Below are 25,825 nucleotides of genomic sequence, written 5' to 3'. Positions count from 1 at the left end.
GTAATTCTCTAAAGACATTTAGGCTCTAATTCTATGCAGATATACCTGGGAGTAAACTCATTTAAATACACTGAAAGTTACTTCAGAGTAGACATGCATGGATTGTATTGTCATTGATTCTGTTTCCTTTTATTTCTTCCTATTTAGATAATAATTTGCAGTTATATTTGACTCAGCTATCAGGCTGCGCTGGGACGTGGTGGTGCTGCGGGCTAAACTGCAGAAGCCTGTGCTGCAGGGTCAGAAGACCAAGCAGTCGTAAGATCGAATCCACGCGATGGAGTGAACTCCCGTCGCTTGTCCCAGCTCCCGCCAACCTAGCGGTTCGAAAGCATGCAAATGCGAGTAGATAAATAGGGACCACTTCGGTGGGAAGGTAACAGCGTTCCGTGTCTAAGTCGCACTGGCCATGTGACCACGGGAGATTGTCTTTGGACAAATGCTGGCACTATGGCTTGGAAACAGGGATGAGCACCGCCCCCTAGAGTCGAACACGATTGGACAAAAATTGTCAAGGGGAACCTTTACCTATCAGGCAGACAACAACAAAATGAAGTGTGTTGATTTCTGAACTTCCTTGGTTAATATAACGATTTTTAAAAATGTGTTTGGTTATGAAAACACTTCCAAATCCCTTTTCAAGGCTTCATCTTTTGCTTACATGGGGTGGTTAAAGGTGAGGCTTTTGAGATCTACTGTTTTTCTTTCTGGAGCCCTGAGATATGCCATCTGAAGGCAGGCAGAAAATACATACACTTAAAATTAAATAATTATGGTGCTGGAATCTTATTCTGAGTATAAGAATTATGTGGAGCTGCAGTCCTTTTGAAGAAATGTCCACACTGCTCCCCACCCACCACCACATTCTTTGTTTATGCAATAAAATTGGGGGTGAGAAATGGGTATTTTGTTCTTGCTCTTGTTCATTGTGGTGGCGCTAGGGGACGTGGTGGTGCTAGGGGACGTGGTGGGGCTGCGGGCTAAACCGCAGAAGCCTGTGCTGCAGGGTCAGAAGACCAAGCAGTCGTAAGATTGAATCCACGCAACGGAGTGAGCTCCCGTTGCTTGTCCCAGCTCCCACCAACCTAGCGGTTCGAAAGCATGCAAATGCAAGTAGATAAATAGGGACCACCTCAGTGGGTGTCAAGGGGAACCTTTACCTTTTACCTTGTTCAACAGCTTGGAGTTAGGAATCCTTGTTCTACCTGCTGCCACACTGAATCATTTTCAAATCTGAAATGTGATAAACAACCAGATCAAATATTTTTAAAGAAATTAAAAACAAGATATTTTTTTAAAAAGTACTGCTTGACTAAAAACCATCTATAATGCTGGCTGTAGATGTCCCCAAGAAACTCTGTGCTGAAGCTTTGTATTAAAGAATGTGTTGCTGTCACAAAGACCATAAAAACAGCAAAACTCCAGCAAGCGTTGGCCATTTTTGTTCATCTTTCCAATGCCGAAATGGCCTAGACAAGTGGGCCAAGAATTGTGATCAGCACCAACTCTAGCATTAAAGTCTCCAAAAATGAACAGTGGCTCCCTCTCAGGGACTTTTTTGATAGCAGCTGCCAAATTGTCATAGAATTTGTCTTTCACTTCTGTTGTGGACGATAGTGTTGGTGCATATGCATTAATGAGGGTGAATTGAGCTGCAGAGACAGGATTCTTTCACTCCCCACAGTAGGTGGAACAATGGATCTCAGCAGAGTATTTCTGACTGAAGAGCAAACACCATATTCCCTGGTCTCATTCAATGGTTTTCCCTGCCAGAAGAATAAGGGTTTTTTCTTTGACAGATCCCGAGTCTAGCAATCTCGTCTCTTGCAGGGCAACAATGTCCATCTGCAGTCTACTCAGTTCCCTGTCGATGACAGCTGTCTTGCGCACATCGTCTATTTCCTGCAGGTCGTCAGAAAAGCCATAGTCAGAAAAGCCAGGGGTCATTGTCCATACATTCCAAGTGCCCAGCTTTAGGGCAGAAGTTTTCTTAAGATGGCTGCATGGTGCAGGGTTATTGAACTGCTTGTCGGCTTTCACCCTAAACCCCACACACCCTGTGAGGTTAACAGACCATGGCGAGGCAGCACCTTACTGGCTGGGGGCTGCCCAGCTTAAGGTGGGCTGTATCTACCTAGTGAGGTGCAGTGACCTCTCCCACCATCAGAAGTAGCCTTTGGTGTCATGCTCTACGCCAATCGAGCAAAGACTTATAACCGGTAACTGCTACTTCCCATGTTGTTTCGACGCTGTATGCGAAGCTGGAGTGTCCTCTCCAGAGCACGAAGCCTGGGTAAAATAATATGGAGGATAGGCTGTTACCCAAGCAGCAAATCTCCCCTCTCCACGTCACTGAAATAGTCCAATGGAAAGGCAAGAGCCAATACAACTGGTTCCTGAGATGTCACAGGAGTTGCCAGAACGACACGAACTGCCTCCAGGACTCCGGCTCCGGATTTTAGTCTCTTTGATTCCCCACTTCTTGCTTCTGGGTGGGTGTGGAGCAAGAGCAAGAGCATTACAGGAGTAATAGAAAATGTCAAGAGCCTGTGATATGTTTGTTTTTAAGAGGGGAGAAGAGATACTTCATTCTTACATCAGATGCAGCCTCAGTTGTAGCTGGAGAAGAAAGAATCAGTCTGCCTGCTTTGCTTGACATTGTTGCATTGTTCTGCCCTATCAGCTGCATACATTTGGAAGAGGTCAGAGAAAGTGGGTTGATTTTCTGGTATGGTGTTTTCATAGTGGCCAACCTGAAGGTGTATCAGAACAGTTATGTTTTCATTGACAACCCAGGCTGTCTATTAAATTCTGGAATACACACATTCTCCCTCTCTTTTACATGCCCACACTACTGAAAATGCCAGTAGTATTTTTGCTGCCACAGAACAAATTTACAAGCATTTTAGTGTGTGATAAAAGCACATCTCCCTACAGATGTTCATGAATCAAATCCGTATTTCAAAATCCATAGCCAAGGCAATTTGCTTGTCACAGGATTTTTCAGAGTTATGACTGTTTCTTGAAATGCATTAATCTCTCTTCATAAATTTCAGCTGTGCAGCCTTTGGTCTTTCAAGGGCATTCAACTAGATACCTCTTTGCAAGCCTTTTAACCTACTAAAACTGCCAGATTGTGGCAAAAAACCAAACCACTGCAATCAATTTATTCATTTTAAAACTTATTTTTTATTGAATATGTTGTTTCTTATTCTTTAATGAGATTTCTGTGATTCACTTGTTAGGCCTAAAAGAACAAAACAGATGCATGTATGATTACTTATTTTGGGAGTGGAATATGATTCTGAAAAACAACACATAGGCCAAGAAGTTTTGCTTTTTTTTTTCTCCCTTCCCATTTTTGGATGATTTGCTGGTAAAGAGTGATCTGAAAAAGTTGGATGCAAGGCTAAAGCAGACAAGCACAAACTGATTTATAGATCTAACCTAGAAGAAGATGTCAAAGTCTGTCTCAGTTTGCACATAGGCTAAAGGAGGCCAACAGTCAAACGTCCAAAGCAAAGCAAAAATGTCCAAAAAGCCATATACCAGATCTAAAATTATGTAAGGCCAAGGGGATGGTTTTCCAAACTGGAAGAGATTGCAGGAGTCTGATATGGTACATGCTGTAGATGTTAGGCTGTGCTATCTGGAGAACTGTGGGACCTGAAGCCCCAAAATGAGATTTTTTTTTTTAAGGCCATGGTTCTGTTTTTGCCAGCAGCCCTCCTGCAAAGCTTTTGAATACAGCCCACCCACCTTGTGTGCCCACATACTAGAGGCTCCTCTACTAGAGGCTTGGCTGTGAGGCATCCGGCAGATTGTCCTGGACTACATGTTAGTTGGATACTTGTTAGTGCTCTGTCAGTCACAAGCTTTACAGACACAGACTAGGGTGCCTTGCAGTACCTGGTACCCTCCAGATGTTTTGGGCTGCAGCTCCCCACATTCCTGCCCATTGGCCATGCTGGCTGGGATTGATGGGCACTGAAGTCTCAAACATCTGGCGGGTATCATTTTGTGGAAGACTAACTTAACAATTGGAATGAACACCCTCTTGCCTGAGAAGTTGCTCTTATTTGACACAGAAGACAGAAAAACACAGTGGCAGTAATTTACCTGTTTAAAGTCACTGCTGCTTGGTCATCCATGGATTGGGACAGTAATGAGCAATAAGGGGGTTGTCTTCTATACATTAAGCAAGTATGTTGTATGCAACCTTTTACCCTTCTCTTCCTGGTATCTTGATGGATTTATGGTTGTTAATATAGAAATAGAAAATTACCGAGGAGTCTTTGAGACAATCCAGTCCTGTCTCCAGCAGGTTGTGGGTTCTACAGTGTAGGATGAAACTTCAGCATCTCAACAAGGTAGTCTTTCAGCCTCTGCTTAAAATCTTCTCAGGATAGGAAAGCCCTTCACCGCCTGCGACAGACGGTTTTACTATTCTCTGATCGTGGTGACATTTTAATTATGCCAGCTCCTTTGAGCATCTATCCTTTAACTGAATTCAACAGGTAGAGTTGACAAAAGTAGTAATACTTAGATATTAATGATACATACTTCTTAAAACCCGTTAAACCAATAACTTATTGTACAGATACAGTATTATAATGATAAGGAGTCTACCAGGAAAAAAGTGTATTAATCATAATTTCCCATTCCTTTGTGCCCAATTTAATGCTGTCTTTGTGCCTTTCCAGTGGAGTAAAATGAAATTTGCATACCATAAAATGAAATTTCCTACATAACACAATAAAAGGTTAGTATTTGAAGAAGGTTTATGAGGAAAGTTATGAATATAACACACTAATGCTAGAATCCTGTATGCACTTACTGATTCAGGGGTATTTATTTCTGAGTAAATATCTGCAGGGTTATGCTGCAAATGAAGTGAGCGGAGGCACTGGGAACACAGTGAAGCTGTGTTTTCAAGATGAGAAGGGGGAAACAGAGCTGGGTATGTAGATAGGAGAGTTCTCACTAAATATTGGGAATGTCTCTTGTTATAAAGAGCATTTGGTTGTTTCCAAACATGGCAGCCCACCGAGCCTCATTGAGATGTACTGTATGCAGCACACAGTATGTAGCATGCAGGACAGTTTACTCTGGGGTCATAATACTACGCGCATCTCTTCTCCACAGGCTGTTAGGAGCAAAAATATTACATGTATTCATCAGGAGTCCCATTGAATTGGATAGGATCCACTTCTGTGTAAATATTCTTAACATGGTTTGAGCACTGATATAAAATAGGGGCTCAGTAAGGCCAGCTCTATGATACTGTGAAACCTTTGACTTATTTTTATTTTTGGAAATGTGATAGGCTGTACAATGCTGACATGACAGTGAGCTCTGCCAACAGCAGGTGGTGCCTTGTGCACAGAGAACTGCTAGAATGAGGTCCCTTCCAGGAGTCTGTTTCTAATAATACGACAAAAGATATTTAAGACTTTAATAGCCAGATAAGATACAGCTCAAAGAAACAACAAATTGGAATAGCAGGGGAAAGGTTCAAAAGAAAGATCTGAGTTTTCAAATATTCATGTGATGAAGTTATGATATGAGTTTGGTTTAACTACCACTGGAAAAACTGTAGGTCATCCAAAGATAAGCACCACAGATTTCTGAGGTGATTTGTATGAAAGGACATCATTCTTAAACAAATAGTGTCCTCTGCTCTTTGACTCTGTGTTGTTTTAATCGTCTTCAGTAACAAGGAGAGAAAGGACAAGCAGTTGTAGCTTTGAACAACATCGGTGAGTTACACAGTTAAAAGAATACTTGACAATACTTAAAACTAAGAAGCACAATCCTTTTCTAAATCCTTGCCCTAGGATGCATTTTATTTAAACCAGATTGAATCAAATCACGATTTAATTTTTTTGATGATTTAAATTTAAAAATAATTTAAAAAATGTAAATATACACACATATATCTGTATATATGTCCCCCAGCCTTCTAAATAAGCCCACACATTTTATTCACCTGTATAGTTTTCTTACCAGGTACCTAAGAGACTGTAAAACGTATGTGCAAGGTATTCGTGGTGGCTGGAAAGTATGGGAATGACCAACAATGATTCACAGGCTAGTTTTGAAAGAATTGTCTTCAGCCTCCCAGAGTAACTGTACAAGAAAGGGGTTTTCTTCCCCTGCAGCTAGCACAGAAGCCAAGTATGGAGAGTGACAAAACAGTCTATCAGTCTTCTGCCAGCACATTTACCTGGACAGAATACTTTGTCACCTGTGGTGAGTAGGCGAGCTGTTAAACAAAAAGCTGATGTAACAATACTGGGTTGGGTTCTTAGTGCAATGCTCCTGGTGTTTTCATAACCTTTGTTATTGTTATGTGCTGTCAAGTTGCTTCTGAAGTATTGCTTCTGTGAATTAGTGATCCCTCTCAAAGATCCAGTGATTAACAGCACTGCTCACATATTGTAAATCCATCTCACATTCAATCTTCCTCTTTTCTAATTTCTTTCAACATTTCTCACCACTATGGACTTTTCCAGTGAGTCTTCTCTTTTTATGACATCCCCAAACAATTTAATCAATTTTGCTCCTAAAGAAAGTTGAACCTTAATCCAGTACTGCATGTCTTTCTGATCGTCCATCGTATCTGTAAATCCTTCCTCCATGACCATGTTTTGAACTAATTTGTTTTTTTCCTAGAGATCCATCACCTCTATGTCACATTTTAAAGAAATAGAGGTAATATATCTGTTGTCTCTCCCCCCCTCCCCAATTAATTTGTCCCTTTCAGATAATCTGGGAATTTTGCTCTAAGGCTTTTTGTGCAGGATTCAAACCATACATCCAAAGTCACCACAGCATTTCCTAAAATTTTGATCATAACAATATTGTGTGTGACTTTTTTAGGTGGTGTTAAATGCATTTACACTCCAGACACATGCTAGGTTAAATTTTATTCAAGTAAACAGTGCAAACAGACATGTTAGACACTCATATGGAATTACATAGTTTTGATTCATCTCACTTTCCTACTTTCATAAGTCCTTGTTTTATTTAAGATAATTAGGCTTGTTGAAATAAGTGCTGCCAGCTGTTCTCAGAAAATGGAAACAATATTCAGGATTCTGACACAACACAGTAGAGCAAGAGAACAACATAACACCATAGATTACCTGCCAGTACTCTGATTCAAACAGCCATTAAAATAAAGCCTAAACACATATGTATTTATTTTTAAATTATATTTTATTTCCCAGTGGAAAATCTAAAAGGTCAATTATGCTTTCATTTAAGCAGCAATAAATAACCGCCCAAAAGCAGTATCACTGAGAATGAGTGTTTTCATTGTGTTTTCATTTTAATAGTGTTATGACGTATTTTAATGTATTTGTTCTGTTCAGAGTTTTCATTACGGGCAGTTACATAAGTCATATAAATGGACAAAAATAGATAAATAAATCTTAGCTGAATGAGTGTATTCTAAACATATATTTCTAACACTGACATGTTTTTTCCTCTTTAAAATAGCTTTGTTGCTGTAACATTAATAATAATCTTATGCTGTCAAGTGAATTCCAATTTATGGCAACTCTTTTCAGGGTTTTCCAGTTAGAGAATACTTAGAACAGGTTTACCATTTACTTCTTCTGAGGGCGTTGTGGGATTGTGCAGCTTCCCCAAAACCATATTGTCTGGCTCTTCTCATAGAAGAGGCACAGTAGGAATCAAACTCCCAACCTCACAGGCAGATACATAAACTATTGAGCTATCCAGCCAGCTCTTGTAACATTGGTGGGCATAAAAATTGAAAACATGCTAAACTGTTCATACCCCAATTGCTCCCAAGCCCCTCTTCAGGGTTTCTACGGTCTCAAATGGCCTCATCTATATATTGATCATACTGCCACCTAAGTTTCCAGGTTTTATTCCATAGCATATTCATGAAAATATTGAGAAATCCAGGGATTACGAGAGAACCCTGAGATAACCCAAGGGTAGACATCTGTTCCAAGGTAGAACAGATGTCCCCAAGTGTTATCTGTTGGTCCATATTTCCAGAGGGCAACAGAGCAGCCGTAAAACATTGCTTTCAAGTTAAAAAGAATACCCAGAGTAAATGGTATAAAAAGTCAGTGAGAGATAAAAGAGAAGAAAGAATATTGTGTTCTCTGTCCATTCCTAAATGCAAGTCATTCATATGTAGCAGGTGTGGGCAACATCTGTCTTCCTAGCACCCTTGAAAACCCAAAATATTTCAGGAAAAAAATGATTTAAAATTATTTTGTGGGGCACAAGGGCAGTTTTTATATGTTCATTGGTTTCACCAACATTGTTGTATGTGCCTGTGTTTCCTACTTCACTGTAGAGGGTGACGGGTCATTTTCAGTTAAAACATTCAATTACTGTGAGAATTCAAAAGGGTTTCAGGAGTGAGTGCAGCCTCCTAATGTCCAAGGATTGGCTTATGTGGCATCCAGACTTCTGCAAGTTACCCACATTTGGAATAGAGGAACTAAGTCTGCTGCCAAACAAACTTAGAAACCAGGTTGAGATCATTCTAAATTATCAGGGTCACTAAAAAAATTGATGTTTTCACTTATAAAACTAGGTGAAGCAATACAATTGAAGAATAAATTCTGGTTCTTTACTTTTGATTTTTACCATGCTTTTTCTCTAAACCAGGGAGCTCATAATTATTTTTTGTTGGATATTCCTGTCACCCGACAACAGCTCTGTCACTATCGTAATGCAGCAGAAATGGCCCACAGTGAACTTGCAGCACTCACAGCGAAGTATGAATGTGCCCAGGCAGAGGTAAGAAGCAACTTTCTTTCATTAAAATCTTAGAGTAACTGATAGGCTATGCTTACTGCTTGATAGAAGCTCTTAAATGTTCTACGGGAACATCTACAGGATTCTTGCCCACAATAGTAGATATGATAATCATCTGAGCTGAATTCGCTCATTCCTGTCCATTTTAGTTCACTGATGCCCAGGATGTCGATGTTTATTCTTGCCATCTCCTGTTTGACCACCTCCAGCTTCCCAAGGTTCATAGATCTTACATTCCAGGTTCCTATGCAGTATTTTTCTTTGCAGCATTGGACTTTCCTTTCACTTCCAGGCACGTCCACAGCTGAGCATCCTTTCGGCTTTGGTCCAACCACTTCATTAGCTCTGGAGCTACTTGTACTTGTTCTCTGCTCTTCCTCAGTAGCATGTTGGACACATTTCGACCTGAGGGGCCCATCTTCCAGTGTCATATCTTTTAGCCTTTTGTTTCTGATCATGGGGCGTTCTTGGCAAAGATACTGGAGTGGCATTGCCATTTCCTACTCCAGGTGGATTGCGTTTAGTCGGAACTCTCCACTATGTCCTGTCCATCTTGGGAGTCCGTGCATGGCATAGCCCATAGCTTCTCTGAGTTACTCAACCCCCTTCGCCACTTAAATACTGTATCAGTTACTTGTTACTTAATGTTTTATTTCAAAAAGATGCTTTTTGGAAACCATTTCTGGGGATCGGGTACCTATGAAGGCATTGCTACCAGTGCCCTTAGCAGGTTATCTACCCTTGCCTTCTGCCCCCTGGATGGCCCATAGGGAGTTGCAGCCTCCTAACCTCTTGGGGGTACAGATATGGAACAGCAACATCAGCAGAAGATAGGGCCCAGTCGGGTGAGGAAGTGGGAGCCAAGGCTAATGGGCAGCTGCAATAACTTGACAGAGTCCTTTTCTGTATGACTTGATCAGTCTCTCACATCACTGTGGAGGAATTTTGGGCCAACCTTCTTTCCAATGTTGTTTCAGTTCATTGAAGTTTGCAGGCATTTGTTTATGCACGGCTCTCTTAAGGTCCTGCCATAGTATTTCAGTTGGGTTTAGGTCTGGACTTTGACTGTGCCATTGCGACACCTTGATTCTTTTCTTTTTCAGCCATTCTGTTGTAGATTTTTTTTAAAAAATTAGCTGATGTGGACTTCTAATCATTTCTAGTTTTGGTTTCTCTTTTTCATGAAAGTATGTGTGAAATGATGTGAGATGAACCCCTCCATTCTTTCGTCTTTAACTGGGATTCTACTACTTTAAAAGCCCTGACATTAGATCTTAAGGTTTGTATAGGTCAGTGGTTCCCAGCCTTGGGGAACCCAGGTGTTTGTGGACTAAAACTCCCAGAAATCCTGCCCAGCACAGCTCATGATGAAGGTATCTGGAAGTTGCAGTCCAAGAACACCTGGGTTCCCCAAGGCTGGAAATCACAGGTATCAGTAAACAGGAGAAATGGTCATCTTTCAGAGCTCCTTGTGTAAGGATATGCTGATTCAAACTGGTGGTCTATCTAGTATAATGTTGCTCACTTTTCTAGTTAGCAGTGTGCCACAATTTTATGCAATGTCTTTTAAGGAATGGAATTCTGTGTAGAATTTTGGAAATGTTTCCATCCTTAGAAATACAGTAGGACTCCAAGCCCCCACCGCAGATGCTGAAATATGCGGAATATAGCAAATACAGTTTTAATAGTGAACACTATGCATAGCATGATCTCTGGCTCCTTCTAGTGGCTGGTTCTGATAAGTTCAACTTTAGAAATATACATATTTCTAGGATTTTTCTTTTGACATTTTTAATATTTTCATAATGTGGATATGTACATCAGAGGAAACTGATCCTGCAGATAAGGGGGTCCTGTTGTATAGATTGTTTTATGATTTTTCCAAAGCACTCCTGCATTTTATGATCTATCTCTGTTCTTAGCTTCTAGATCTTAAATCCAAAATAGCCTGTACAGAAGTCTCTATTGAGGATCTGAAGGCTGAAATTGGAAGCTTTAAGGAGAACGATGCTAGGCAATCTTCTCTACTTTTGTCTGTGCAAAGTAGACTCCATGAGATTGAGAAGGAGTGCAATTTAATAGCCATTGCTAAAAAACAAGCAGAGGAAAAAGCACAAGCCCTTCTTCAGGAGAATTTGGAATTAAAGGAGAAAATCCATGAACAAGAAATTCAGATCAGGTAAGGACATTAAATAAACTGACTCTGAAATAATTACCTAGAGCAAGAAAAATTAGGCAATGTGTCATGGCTGCTAGAAAGAGAGGTGTTTTATTCAGATAGTGAAACACTGTCTGACACAAGAAAATTATGAGAATGAGAACTTTGGTGTTTTCCACTGAATTTTTAGTCTCCTTTGTCAAGATAGATGTTGCAAGGAAGCAGAAGAGGCATGGAGAGGAAAAGGCTTAATAAGGGATTTTTGGGAAAATATTTTATGATTTTACATTTTATGAAAAGAATTTCCTTACTCTGGGCATATGGCAAGTCATCTTAAGCTTCCAGAATAACATAGACTAGAAATCTTGCTGAATAAAATAAACCTGATTGTGAATTTCAGACTACATATAAATACAGTAATCAGGATTCAGTAATGTCTTTATGGGGCCAATGGAGGTACTAAATAATGTTATTAGTCAATGTAGATTTTGGATTTTACAACTGGACCACAGGTCTATGTCTTTTTATTGTTTAAATATTAGTAAGTATTCTGTCTCTTCAGAATGTACAGTATATCACAGAAGTGAGTACACCCCCTCACATTTCATAAATATTTCAGTATATCTTTTCATGTGACAACACTAAAGAAATGACACTTGTCTACAATGTAAAGCAGTGAGTATACAGCTTGTACAACAGTGTAAATGTGCTGTCCCCTCAAAATAACGCAACACACAGCCATTAATGTGTAAACTGCTGGTAACAAAAGTGAGTACACCCCTATGTGACAATGTCCAAATTGGGCCCAAGTAGCCATTTTCCCTCCCTGGTGTCATGAGACCCGTTAGTGTCACAAGTTTTGAGTGTGAAGGGGGAACAAGTGTTATTGCTCTCATTCTCTCATACTGGTCACTGGAAGTTCCATATGGCACCTCATGGTAATGAACTATCTGAGGATCTGAAAAAAATGAATTATTGCTCTACATAAAGATGGCCTAGGCTATAAGAAGATTGCCAAAACCCTGAAACTAAAGTGCAGCATGGTGGCCAAGGCCATACAACGGTTTAACAGGACAGGTTCCACTCTGAACAGGCCTTGCTATGGTCGACCAAAGAAGTTGAGTGCCCGTGCTCAGTGTCATATCCAGAGGTTGGCTTTGGGAAATATATGTATGAGTGCTGCCAGCATTGCTGCAGAGATTGATGGAGGGGGGGGGGTCAGCCTGTCAATGCTCAGACCATACGCTGCACACTGCATCAAATTGGTCTCCAGGGCTGTCGTTCCAGAAGGAAGCCTCTTCTAAAAATGATGCACAAGAAAGCCTGCATACGGTTTGCTGCAGATAAGCAGACTAAGGACATGGATTTCTGGAACCATGTCCTGTGGTCCGATGAGACCAAGATAAACTTATTTGGTTCAGATGATGTCAAGCGTGTGTGGTGGCAACCAGGTGAGTAGTACAAAGACAAGTGTGTCATGTCTACAGTCAAGCATGGTGGTGGGAGTGTCATGGTCTGGGGCTTCATGAGTGCTGCCAGCACTGGGGAGCTACAGTTCATTGAGGGAACCATGAATGCCAACATGTACTGTGATATAATGAAGCAGAGCACGATCCCCTCCATTTGGAGACTGGGCTGTAGGACAGTATTCCAACATGATGACAACCCCAAACACACCTCCAAAACGACCACTGCCTTGCTAAAAAAGCTGAGGGTAAAGGTGATGGACTGGCCAAGCATGTCTCCAGACCTAAACCCTATTGAGCATACGTGGGACATCCTGAAATGGAAGGTGGAGGTGCGCAAGGTCTCTAGCATCCACCAGCTCTGTGATGTCCTCATGGAGGAGTGGAAGAGGATTCCAGTGGCAACCTGTGTAGCTCTGGTGAACTCTATGCCCAAGAGGGTTAAGGCAGTGCTGGAAAATAATGGCAGCCACACAAAATATTGGCACTTTGTGCCCAATTTGGACATTGTCACTTAGGAGTGTACTCACTTTTGTTGCCAGTAGTTTAGACATTAATGGCTGTGTGTTGCATTATTTTGAGGGGACAGCACATTTACACTGTTATACAAGGTGTAGACTCACTGCTTTACATTCTAGCCAAGTGTCATTTCTTCAGTGTTGTCACATGAAAAGATATACTGAAATATTTATGAAATATGAGGGGGTGTACTGACTTCTATGATATACTGTAGAAGGAAATAAGAGGAAAACATTATGTGGAATCAGTGATTATACAGTGGACCCTCTACTTACAGAATTAATATGTATTGAAACAGTGGCTGCAGGTCAAAAAGTCTGTAGGTCGAGTCTCCATTGACCTGCAATGCATTGAAAACCAATTAATCCCGTAACAGGCCATTTTTGTTCCATTTTGTTTTTTTTCTGGTCTGTAGGTTGATTCTCTGGCTTCAAGTCGAACCTAAATTTTGCAGCCAGAGAAGTCTGTAACTTGAAAAGTCTATAAGTCGAAGGTCCACTGTACCATGGCGCATTAAAAACAACACTTTTATCTTTGGATAGTTTTGAACATTGATGTGAACATCTTCTTTTCTTTATGTGTCCGTCTTATTAATCACAGGGTTTTGTTTGTTTTGTTTGTATTACGGTAGAAAATACATCAGTGAGTCTAAAGAGAGCAAGACCCAAGCCTCACAGGCTAGGAGGGAACACAGTGACTTCATTGAACATCTTTGTCATTTCTTTGATATGGACATAGGGGAAGAAGAGCCACAGGATCTTCTGCTCTCAAAGGTTTATGAATACAGAATAATGAAATATGGGGACTAATTATTTGTGTATATATGTCAACACAATCTGTTCCAATTTTATCATATCTTACACAATTGATTTAAGAGTCCAGTGAGAAAGAGTTTTGCAGAGGAAGGAAATCTGAAACCACAAATACAAAGTGGCCCAAATCCTCTTTCTTAGTTATATTGGATAGGACAAGCAGCATACCTTTTGGAGGTGAATTGCCTTAAAGTTAAGACATTACCATATGCGTCATTTGTTGCATATTGAGTTATGGGCCTTAGCATGCGACTAACAATGTCTATAGTGATTTCCTAACTTGGGACAATTTGCCTCCAAAAGTTATGCCATTTGTGTAATTGTACAAGAGGATTTTGGCCAATATGTACCACAATAATAATTTAAAAAGCACAATTCGTAGCAACTTCTGTCATTCTGAAAAATAAGGAAAGATTTAAAGAGAAAAGAGGACCCATTCCTCCCGATCCGTGTTGAAACTTCACTTTGCCACTGCAACACTGGCCCAGTTCAGATGACTTCCTGTCATCCAAACCATGGTGGTTATGAAAGAACTTTAAGTTAATGTGGTCTTTTTGCCTTCTCCACTTCCTTTGCATAAAAGATGAAATGAGTGAAAGCTTCTTGTTTACTGTCAAATGAATTAGAGTTCTATGTTACATCCAAGGACAGGGAAATAGATCTTAGTTTAAATCAGTGTAGATGAGCTGTAGTTTCTGCATTGTGGTCTCTGTGCATTGCACATATGATTTAGTCCAGACAAAGGTGCTTTGGTGGAAGCTCTGCCCTCCCGCCTAGCAGGATAGATATGTCAGGCTCCTGACTTACTCTCGGATCCAGAGGTCCATTGCAAAAAGTGGAGCACCTGAGCCAGGTGGATTCTGGTGACCCCAGAGAAGGAAGAAGGGTGGGATGTTTAAATGCAGTAAAAGGGCCACAGTTACAAGTAAGCAACCTGTTCTTTAATCAGAGGGAGAGTGTGTAAGTCTAAGAATCACCAATGTTCATTCCTGATCATCTAAACCAGAATTCAGGTAATCATCTCAATCCACTTCTTTATCTACTACCAATAGCACAAGTACTGGAAAGATGATGGAAAGGTGTGCCTAGGGAAATCAAAGAGAACTCTCTTAAAGGGCAGTGGTGGTGAAACTTGGCTTCTTGGGTGTTTTGAACTGCACTTCCCAGAAGCCCCAGCCATAATGATAAATGCTAAGGCATTCTGGGTTCAAAACATTTGGAGGTCTAAAGATTCCACAGCTATTTTAGGCTGTGTTGTAAGCGTGTGTGAAAAAATGAGAGTATTCTTGCTTTCTCCTTTTTACTTATGTCTGGTCCCCAACCTTAAAAGCCACTAAATCATGTAGCATGATAAAGAGATTGGCATACTACATATAATGTGTACAAAACGAGATTGTTTATAACACTGTAAAACACCAGGATGGATACATATTAATATGTTATAACTTTGTCTTTGTTTTAAGGATTTTTGAAATGTAAAATATATAAATACATTAATTAGCTGTTGTTGTAGTCGGGTGACAACATGTAAACAGCAAATAAGAACAAAGAATGTAAGTTCTTTTGGTTACGGCTTTACTTTATCCAAATAATTTGATCTGAGAAAACCATAAGTCAAGGGTTATTTACAGTAGGGAACAGGGGTCACAAGACAGACCTTGAGCGGCCAAGGCTGTGTTCTACACCTGAAACAATGCTCAAAGATTTGAGGAGTTTATCATTAAATTATTTTTCCCTGCAACTACCGGTTCATAGGCCATAATCTTATTGGGATTTTACTCCAGAATAAGTTAAATTATGTAATTCATGACTGCAAATAGCAGCTAATTAACAAGGGCCTAGCTGCATGTCTGGTTATGCAACCAGGCTAGCAACCAAGCACACAAACAATACTGTGTTAACTAGTTGCAGTTTTCTGCAGTTTTCTATGCCTTACTCTGGAGTAGACTCCCAGCAGGGTTCTGATTTGATGCCCTATTATGGTCTCTGGTTCAGACAGTTTTTGTGCTGTTTGGAGGTCCTTTCAAATGTGCTGAGGTCTGTTTGACCAGTAACCAGACTTTTATTTAGTACAGTACTGACTAACTAAACTTTTGTTTATTGCTTTTCTGCCCTCCAGGGCATGTAGACTGAGGAGAATAGGAGAAAACACAACAGCAGCAAGGTGTTGGCATACAAATGAGCAATTATAGACTTCTTGCTTCACATTAAAATTTGCAAAAAGCTATTGTCTACAGAAGCATAACTCAGCATGAGTTAATGGGGTTGTTGATTCCTTTCTGCTTCTCAAATTAAAGGCTTCCTAAAGTTCCCTACAGTGCCAGATAACAAGCCAAAAGAATAGGGGAGTTTCAGCACACTCATCTCCTCTCCTGGTTTGATGTTTTTAAAAAAATTGGTGGGGGGAGATCAAATGAAGGTTTTGCATCCACATGTGCTATAGATAACCCCTGCTGTGCATTGTAGAAAAAAGTTCCATTTCATCTTTGCTAGCATGCCCAGAAAAATAAAAGCACACACAATTTATTTTTATTATTTATTTATTAAATTTATACCCCGCCCATCTAGACCAAAATCTACTCTGGGCAGCTAACAATAAAAGATAGAATAAAAACAGTATAATAAAATTAAAAAACAACAGTAGTAATATAGTTCAAGATGGGAAAAATAATTAAGTGACGACAGGAGGGAAAGCCTGCCTAAAGAGCCAGGTCTTAAGTTTGCTCTTAACAACTACCCCAGTGAGGGAGCCAGACAGATCTTTGGTGGCAGACTGTTCCAAAGGTGAGGGGCCACTGCCAAGAAGGCCCAGTTTCTTGTTCTTTCTCTCCAGGCCTCCCTCGGTGTTAGGCCCCTCAGCCGCCCTTCCTGGCTAGAATGAGTGATTCAGGTAGATCTAGGTGGAGAAGGCATTCTACTAGATATCGAGATCCTAAACCGTTTAGGGCTTTATATGTCATCATTAACACTTTGAAATCAATGCCGAAATGAACGGTCAGCCAATGCAAGGCAGCCAGAGTGAGGGAAATATGCTGATATTTTCTCACCCCAATGAGAAGTCTGGCCACCGCATTCTGCACCATTTGAAGCTTCCACATCAATCTCAAAGGTAGCCCCACGTAGAGCACATTACAGTAGTCTAATCTCAAAACTACAAATGGACCAGAGTGGTGAGTGCCCCAGCATCAAGATAGGGATGCAGCTGGGCAATCTGCTACAGATGGAAATAGGCAAAGTGGACCACTGATGCTACCTAGGTTTGCATGTGACCGTCAGATCCAGATGGACCCCCAAGCTGCAAACCTCACTCTTTGTGGTGAGAGTCGCTCCCCCAAAGGAGAGGGAGTTTCCCAAACCACAGATGGAGGGCCACCCACCCTCAGGACCTCCATTTTGTGCGGATTCAACCTCAGTCCATTCTCCTGCATCCATTGCAGTATAGCCTCCAGGCAGTGCTGAAGGGACGGAATGGCATCCACTGTGGTTGGAGAAAAAGAGATGTAGAACTGGGTGTCATCAGCATACTGATGGCACGAAGCCCCACACCCCCTGTTGACCTGACCCAGTGGCCTCATGTAGATATTAAGCAGCATTGGGGAGATAATTGAGCCCTGCGTAACCACATAATTGAGGCTCCACAGGGCCGGTACACTCTTCCCAAGCTGTACTCTCTGAGGATGGTCCTCCAAGAAGGATCAGTCAGGCAAGTACCAGACCACCAATTCCAACTCAGAGAGCCTCCCCAGGAGGATAGAGTGGTCGACGGCATCAAAGGCAGCTGAGATATTAAGGAGAACCAACAAAGACATTTTGCCCCTGTTGGCCTCCCGCAGCAGATCATCAAACAGGGTAACCAATGCCGTTTCTGTACCGTGGCATGGCCTGAAGCCTGACTGGAATGGATCCATGGCATTGGTTTCATCCAAAAGGACCTGAGGCTGGTCAGCCACCACCCTCTCAACCACTTGGTGAGGAAAGAAACATTGGCAACGAGCCTATAATTGCCAGTGTTGTCCACTGCCAAACTTTGTTTCTTCCTTATGGGCCTAATGAGTGTCTCCTTGAAGAGACACTCATTAGTTATTGCTAATGAGAGACCCATTAATTATTGCCGTGGCCCATTCTGTTGTTATAGGCCTGGCTGCTTTGATTAGCTAGGCTGGGCAAGGGTCAAGGGAGAAGATGGTGGCACGACAGCAGTCAAGCACTTTGTCGACCATATCTGGCGTCAACACGCTGAAAGAGATTGAGTCTCATCGGGCAAGGCGGACCACTGGACGTCTCTGCTCAATCTACTGTCTTCAAAAAAGGAGAGAGCTCCCATCTTCTGTTTGAAGATGATGATGATGATGATTATTATTATTATTATTATTATTATTTTGGGTGTTTGCTAAGGATCAAGAAAGGAACCTATGTGACTCCCAAACTTCAGAAATTATCTAGCAAATATAGCCATTTCTGCTATGCTTCTCTGTGAAGTTAACAGCAGAAATGATATCATTTGTATAACCCAAGCTTTGACTGCAAATGAATTAAAGAAGCTGGAAGTTTTCTGTGGTATGCTGTTTAAGTATATTACATGGATCACTACAGTAGTTTGGTTTTCTTATAGTTATTGTTATTTGTATAATGGTCTAAACCAATGGTTCCCAACCTTGGGACCCCAGATGGTCTTGGGCTAAAACTCCCAGAGGCCACCACCACTAGGATTTATGAGAGTTATAGTCCAAGAACATCTGGAGACCCAAAGTTGGGAACCACTGGTCTAAACCTAATTTGCAATCCCATCTAGAATAGACCCCATTGATTCAGTAGGCGCATGAATTTGGTAGTAATGTTAACCCACTGATTTGATGGATCTACTCTACCTGGGTCTAGCTTTTGTATTCAAGTAAGTATATTGCTATCATGCTTTCACAGGGTGGCCCGGAATAAAAACTGGCCATGATGGCTAGAGCTGCGGAGGTTGCAGTCCAGCACTATCAAGAGGGCTGCACTTTGTCTAGCCTGATTTAGAACCTGAAGGTTAGAGTTTAATCAGAAGGAACAGGAGGCCTTAGTACTTAGGGCCAAGGAGATGGGCTGCTTTTGGAATTGATTGTGCTAAATCCTCATAACAGGCAGCTCTAATTAAACTCTCTCTTGCACCCAAAACTGAAAGATGATGGCATGGGCCATGGAGGACAAGAGATTTCTAACACTATATGAATAATTTTGAGCAGCCATAATTGCTATAATACAAAACCTAGAGTTTCTGAAGAGTGAATGATTTCTGGATCACAAATTTATTTATTTATTTATTTATTTATTTATTTATTTATTTATTTATTTATTTATTTATTTATTTATTTATTTATTTATTTATTCAATTTATATGCCACCCACACTACCCAGAGGGTATTGTATTTTTGCTAAAATTTCTTAGTTTTAATTGAATGTTTGTGTAACTTTTCTGCTAGCATTGATGAAATTTGAGAGAGCTTAACCATGCCTATATCTTTCAGCTTTAACTACAATTAGACCCTAGGCTTTAATTGGGAAGAGAAGAATTACAATGTGATAAGCGAAAGATTTCAGTGTAAACAGACATATGTTGTCTGTTCATAGGAGAAGAAACAGTGTTTAAGCCATCACTAATTACACCCCTATGCTTCCAGGTTGATGACATGCATAAAGAAAATGCAGTACTAAAAGGACAAATCACAGCACTAAAAGAGAATGTAAGTGTTCATGAGATGGAATCCAAAGCTAATAGAGAAACCATCACACGACTTGTGTCAGAATTAAGCAAAGAACAGGGGAAAGCAGTGGCCTGTTCTCAAGACATGGAAAAGCTAAGAAATGTAAGTCCTTTTGATGTGCTTGCCTTGTTACTTCAGCTTTATATACAAAAGGGGTGGCCTAGGACTTCAGGATTTTTTTTTTTTACTACAGCTCCCAGAATTCACCAGAATTTTCCTCAGCCATAATTCTGGAGGCTTTAACAAAAAACAAAACAAAACAAAGTCCAGGGTCTTAGAGGGGTTTGGCAAGTGACTCTCTGCAGTAATGGTCAGTTCTTGGAACTCTTGTTTAAAAAAAGCCGGACATTTTGAAGTTTTTTAGTCTTGCCTGCCTGACGGAGGACATGCTCCTGAAAAGTAGGACATGTCCTCCTTTTGCCGGACGTCTGGCAACCCTACCTTTATGGTGCATGATTGTCTATTTCAGGCTTTTCCCTACAAGTTATATATGCGTATAGATGCCTTTTTAAAAAGGTCAAAGTCACTGGTTTGTGATCACTCTGCATTGTGGTTTAGATTAATTTTGTTTTGTTTTTTTGGGAGCCGACGTTAACCTTGGAAAATAGATTACATAATGTTTTCTCGTGGTCTTGTAACCAGACAAAATGGTGGAGATCCAAGATCAGATCACCTGTCTCCTTACCCTTTGACAAATACAAGCCAGAGATTCAAAATAGAGTCACAATATTGGGCAAGATTTAACTCCCATTTTTCCTAAAGAAAATTCTTTAACCCCAAAACTGCCATTTTTCCTGTTAGAGAAAATATGTGTGTAGACCATTGTTAGGCAGTCCCATTGAAAATAATTTTAGAAAATACTAGAGGAGTAGAAATTTATTTCTAGTTTGCATTTTACGCTGAATGCAGCAACACACTTGACTGAAGTTTTTTTATGTTAAGTTGAAAAAAATCCTTCCTTCTTCATGAAAAGAAGCAAATACAGTTAGAAGCAACTAGAATTTAGAAAAGTTAGTCTTTTAGACTCTTTTGAACCTCTTCTGGCTGGGAACAATCCTTACCCTGAAGAATCTCTATTCATTTATCATATACAGATTCCAGGAAGGACATCGTTTTTTGCCTCTAGGCCCGATCTTTGTGTGTCATTTAAAAAAGGAAAAAGAGTTCTAGTTAAGATTTTGGGTGTGTCATTTTGATATTCTGATTCAGGTAGAAAGCTAATTAATGTGTCTGAACCCAGCAACAAAACCCAAATGTACCCATTAGGTTTTCATCAGAAGTCTTTCAACCCAGTTGCCACATAATGCCCGTGCTCTGGAGAGGACACTCCTCAGTTCAGAGCATGTCACCATAGTCTCTCGAGACTGAAGGATGCCTATGAGGAAAATGTGGTTAGCCATCAAGACAAGCCATGCACAGGGTAATTTTGCTTATGTATTAATTAAAGGAGTTGTTTCAGGGTGGGTGACTGCTAGGAAATTGGAGCAGGGTATATTGCTCTTTCAGAGTATGCACAAGATCACAGCACGCATGCATGGAGTACAGCCTAGAAAGTTATGAATGACTGGTGATTATACTGATGAGACAAACATGTTCTTGTCTGAGATATGTGTTTAGTCATTTGATTAATGTGTTCATAGATTGTCCTTGACACAATTTGTATTGAAGTAAAAAAAGCAGCTGTTGTGGAGTTGATGGGTCTTCTCTTGATCCCTTGGCCAGTTGCATCCCTCAACCCAAAGCCTGAAAAGTGGTCAGGATAATTGCAGGCATGTTCATTGGAACTGTGTAGTACACAGAGAAATTTGTTTGAAGTCAGAGAAATGGCTCCTCAGATGATCTATATTGTAAGTATACATGTCCTGATGCCAGGCAGATAAAACCACAGTGCAAAACATGGCAGTTATTTAACCTAGAAATATTAATAATTTGGTTTATTTTGGCTGTGTCATAAACATTTTATTAGGCATTAGGAACATAAACAGATCTCAGCATATAATGGCTTGGGCGGCATACATGTGAAATAAGTAAGTAAGTAAGTAAGTAAGTAAGTAAGTAAGTAAGTAAGTAAGTAAGTAAGTAAGTAAATAAATAAGTAAATAAGTAAATAAGTAAATAAATAAATAAATAAATAAATAAATAAATAAATAAATAAATAAATAAATAAATAAATATGCAGTGATTACGATTGATCTCTGAATTTGAATTGATAGGCAGCTCTACTGACCACTGAATTCAAGGTGTTGGTTCTAACCTATGAAGTCCTAAATGGCTTGAGACCAAGCTATCTGAAGGACCACAGCTTCCTTTAATATCATCAGGAGAATGCCAGGCCTTTTTCTCGGTCCTGAGAGATATAAAAGATATAACTTTATTGCTGTGAATAGCAAAATGAAGGCTCACTAAGAGGTAGTATAATAATTATTTCTATAAATAAGGATGCCAAAATCAGTAAAAATATAGTGGAGTCCTAACTCCAAGATCCACCAGCTGTGCATGTGTGTGTGTTTTGGGGGGGGGTAGGATTAGGAAGAAGCCTCTTTGGCCAGCTGATTTTAGAAATCTGCCTAAAGATAGTCAGTGGGAAGAATCTGCTGACTTGGATCTGTTTGTAGAAGACCGCCTTCCCGCCCCGCAAAAAAAAAGAGGCAGAGAAAAGACTAAATAAAGGGGGGGGGGGGCACATCCCTGCAGGTCCAAACCTTCTCTTGTTCAGGAATAATGACAGACAGTGTCAGGAGGGGCTAGATATAGGGATCATAGACATAGCCCTCTGTTAGAGCAATTCCCCAGACTGCTAATCAGTTTCCGGGCACAAGTGCTGGCTTTAACCTATAAAGCCCCAAATAGCCTGGTTCCAAGCTGTCTCCAAGACTGTGTCTCCCATTATGAGCCTGGTTGTAAATTGAGCAGCAACGAAGTGCTGAAATTTTGATCAGTTCACTGTTCATTCTGAGATCCAAGCAGGGTTGGAGCTTGGGGTTGGAATCTCACCCCAAAATTTGAGGATAGGTTTCCACCCTTTTCTTGGCTAAGGCAACAAAGCAAACTCTGCCTCATTTTGTGGAGATGAGACTATCACTTTCATTTACCTTACTAAGGTTGTACTGAATTAATCTCAGGTTTTGCTATTAACATATAGACATTTATATATTAAATAAAGTAGTCTTGTGCTAATGCCAATCCCTTTTTCACTTCTAGTTTTGCAACAAAGCATAAGTCCTATTTAGCCTTCATGCATCTAAGCTTGAAGGATTCCTACAATTGAGGAGGGGCTTACATGCATCTGCTTATACTACCCATTGTAACTCTTTTTCTCCAAAATGTTCACAGAAGACTTTTGAAATACAGAAATTTTTTCACAATCTTTCCCAAAAGGGAGAAAAGTTTTAGATATCTTGTTTTTACCTAGAAGAATGAACTAAGTATAACATGCCCAGTGTGTAAGGTTGTGTGCACACCTGATTATGAATTATTCAGGTTGTAAACAGAAAATGTGTGCCATTAAAAAAATTGAAACTCATTGCTTATTATGTGAGACTGATGCCTGGTTTATAGTTAGTAGAGAATGCTACAGAAAATATAGCCACATTTCAATTAAACTAACTGAAATTTGAAATAAACAACAGGAAACTTAATCCTGAGTATTTGGTGGTCTAAAATTGGAAGGTCATTTTGGAAGAACTTAATAAAATCATATATTTGTAGAGCTGGAGGGATCACAAAAATAATGAAGTCCAACTATCTTTCACAAGCAAAAAATCAATGACTAAAGCATCCATGACAAATGACTGACCTAATTCTGTTTAAAAAACTCAAGTTGTGGAAGGCCCACCGCCCTCCATCCAAATTGTCCACTCCATCTCTCACTGTCCGAAAGTTCTTCCTGATATTTAGTCAAAATTTCCTATAATGTGAATCCATTAATTTGACTCCTGCCTTCTGGCTACAGAAAACAAGTTTGTTCCACCTTTCACACCACAGCCCTTCAGTTATTTGAAGATGCTATTATTATCACTTCTCATGCTTCTTCTCTAGGCTAAAAGTGCCTAGCTCCCTTTACTGTTTTCTTAGGGCTTCATTTCCAGACGTTTTAAAATCTTGGCTGCCTTCCTCTGGATGTGTTTAGGCTTGTCAACATCCTTCTTAAACTGTGTTTCTCAGAACTAGACACATATTTCAGCTGAAGTCTTACTGAATTAGAATAGAATTCTATTCCTTTCCTTTATATGGATGCTGTACTTCTGTTGATGCAGCCCAGTATCTCATTATGTAGCACCTTTTTTTTTTTTTTTTTTTTGCCAGTGCACCACATTGTAGATTCATATTCAGCCTATGGCCTGCTAAGATGAACTCTCCTAGATCTGTAGTGTTGTCACACAATGACTGAAAGTAAAGATATGAGGGATTTTTGTGTGTTGGTGAGGAGATGAGTGACTGTGTGTGAGAGATAGAGAATGTATGATTTTTGCTGTGGGGTGGACCTCCGATAGTACTCTTTGGTGCTTTTTGAATGCATGGCCAGCAGCTGTCAAATCAAAAGGCAAAGGGGAAATATATGAACTTACACTGCACATTCTGTAGAGCTGTTCCCTCTTCATTCAGCAAGAGCAACAGACAGAAGTCCCTGATGGGCCATTTCTTCAGGTTAGATAGAACAACGTACTCTTATCAGGAAACTAACCGCTCCTCTTATCTACGCAGTAGTCAACCTATAGCTGTTTCTATTGGCTGTGATGGACAAGGAGCAGGTGCATAGGTGGTCAAGTCTTAAAAGAATATGAAAAGTCCTGTCCAGATCTTCAGTCTATTCAAATTGAATAGTATCTGTAATAACAGAACAAACAACTACAGCAGGTAACTCCCTTAGTTTTGTACCAAGTGTGACATCCAAATCTGAGTGATTTCATTTCACAAAATGCTTTGCAAACTGGTTGCCATGGATGACAGAGCACTGGTAACCACCAGCCTATAAGCCAAGAATATAATGGTTCTCTGACCCTTGGAACAACATCCCTGGGCAGATGCTATTAATTTCTTTAGACTGTAAAAATCATAAAATTTGAACCTCTAGATCCATTAGTCTGCTTTCCTCTGCAACTGGATGTCTGCCAATATTTACCTTGAAAACCACCAAACTGGATCATGCCATAGCCCTTGGTTAACTTTCTTATACTATATGATTGCATTAGAAAATGTTTCCTAATTTTTTTGATCTGAACCTATTTTCCTGTCAGACCTGCGGCTTGTCCTCCCTCCCTCCAGTGACCTGATTACACAGTGTTGTCGATTGCTTTCTCTCCAGACCTTCCAAGTGTTTGAAAACCTTGCTTTTCTGCAATAAATCTTTCAAACTCCTTCAAGCCCCTCTTCGTATAGCATTTCTTTCAGATGTCTTATCTCCTGATTGCTTTCTAAATTCTTCTCCTCCAGTATACATTTTGAATTACGGCGCCAAGAACTGAATGAAATACTGGAACTCTGAAGGACATTAACATCTTAATCCTTGTTTTACTCTCATTCAATCCATGCTGACTTCTTGTAACCATTGTGTTTTCTTTTAGGCACTGTATTTTAACAAAGTTGCATCCCAGCTAGTATCCTTTTTGCACTTCCATTATTTGTCCCTGATTGCCCTAGTAGTAAAGATTTATTCATGCAATATGATTCCTTTTCAAGAAAGTAAGAGGATGAGAGTTGTGAAGAAGCAATGTATATATCTTACATTCACCAGCATGTGTCAGGTGTATACATTACTGTAGCTCTTGTACAGTATTTGGAGCAATACACTTTTTTTTGCTAATTTCACACAGCAATGATAATACTGAGTGCAATCTTTGTAATGTTGAAGTGATATGTATATGAGAAAGTATGTACATGCAAAAATAGCCCAGTCATCATGGATTTCCCATATATACTTGCTTCCCAATCCAGAATTGATGGAAATTCAGTCCCCCCTCCCTAAAATAATGCTGAAGATGGTCCACAGAATATGGACACTGATAGGCACCCAGCAAACAAAGTTTGCTACAGACTTGGAAAAAGTGTATGGCTATACAGTGGGGTCTCGACTTACGAACTTAATCCGTATTGGAAGGCGGTTTGTAGGTCGAAAAGTTCATATGTAGAACCGTTTGTAAGTCGAGACCCCACTGTAACAGGTAAATGTAAAGTCAAATAATAAAAGAAAGTCATTGACAATAGAAGAACAGCTATCATTGTACTGGCATGAGATGACATTATGGGGAGCCAGGTGCCACACAGAAATACAGTATAGGTGAAAAGAGTAATAGATAACGGACTGAACAATGTAGCATAAAG

General features: G+C 40.1%; 1 protein-coding gene across 20 annotated transcripts in view; it reads left to right on the top strand.

Moving 5' to 3' along the window:
* The window catches only part of CCDC170 (coiled-coil domain containing 170), a 67,315-nt gene that overhangs the window by 10,163 nt on the left and 31,327 nt on the right, over positions 1-25,825 (top strand). For 3 of the 20 annotated variants that reach the window (XM_072995301.2, XM_072995282.2, XM_072995340.2), the window contains exons 2-6: positions 6,676-6,714; positions 8,659-8,790; positions 10,731-10,987; positions 13,583-13,724; positions 19,421-19,606. In XM_072995301.2, the coding sequence (XP_072851402.2) occupies positions 6,676-6,714; positions 8,659-8,790; positions 10,731-10,987; positions 13,583-13,724; positions 19,421-19,606 (756 nt within the window). Of the gene's footprint in view, positions 1-552; positions 5,760-5,808; positions 6,253-6,675; positions 6,715-8,658; positions 8,791-10,730; positions 10,988-13,582; positions 13,725-19,420; positions 19,607-25,825 lie in introns of those variants that run through there. The other 17 variants (XM_072995298.2, XM_072995293.2, XM_078383250.1 and 14 more) reach the window with 17 other exon arrangements.

Source organism: Pogona vitticeps, chromosome 1 (assembly GCF_051106095.1).
Source record: "Pogona vitticeps strain Pit_001003342236 chromosome 1, PviZW2.1, whole genome shotgun sequence".
Lineage (NCBI taxonomy): Eukaryota > Metazoa > Chordata > Lepidosauria > Squamata > Agamidae > Pogona > Pogona vitticeps.
This window is presented reverse-complemented; position numbering and strand designations above follow the sequence as displayed.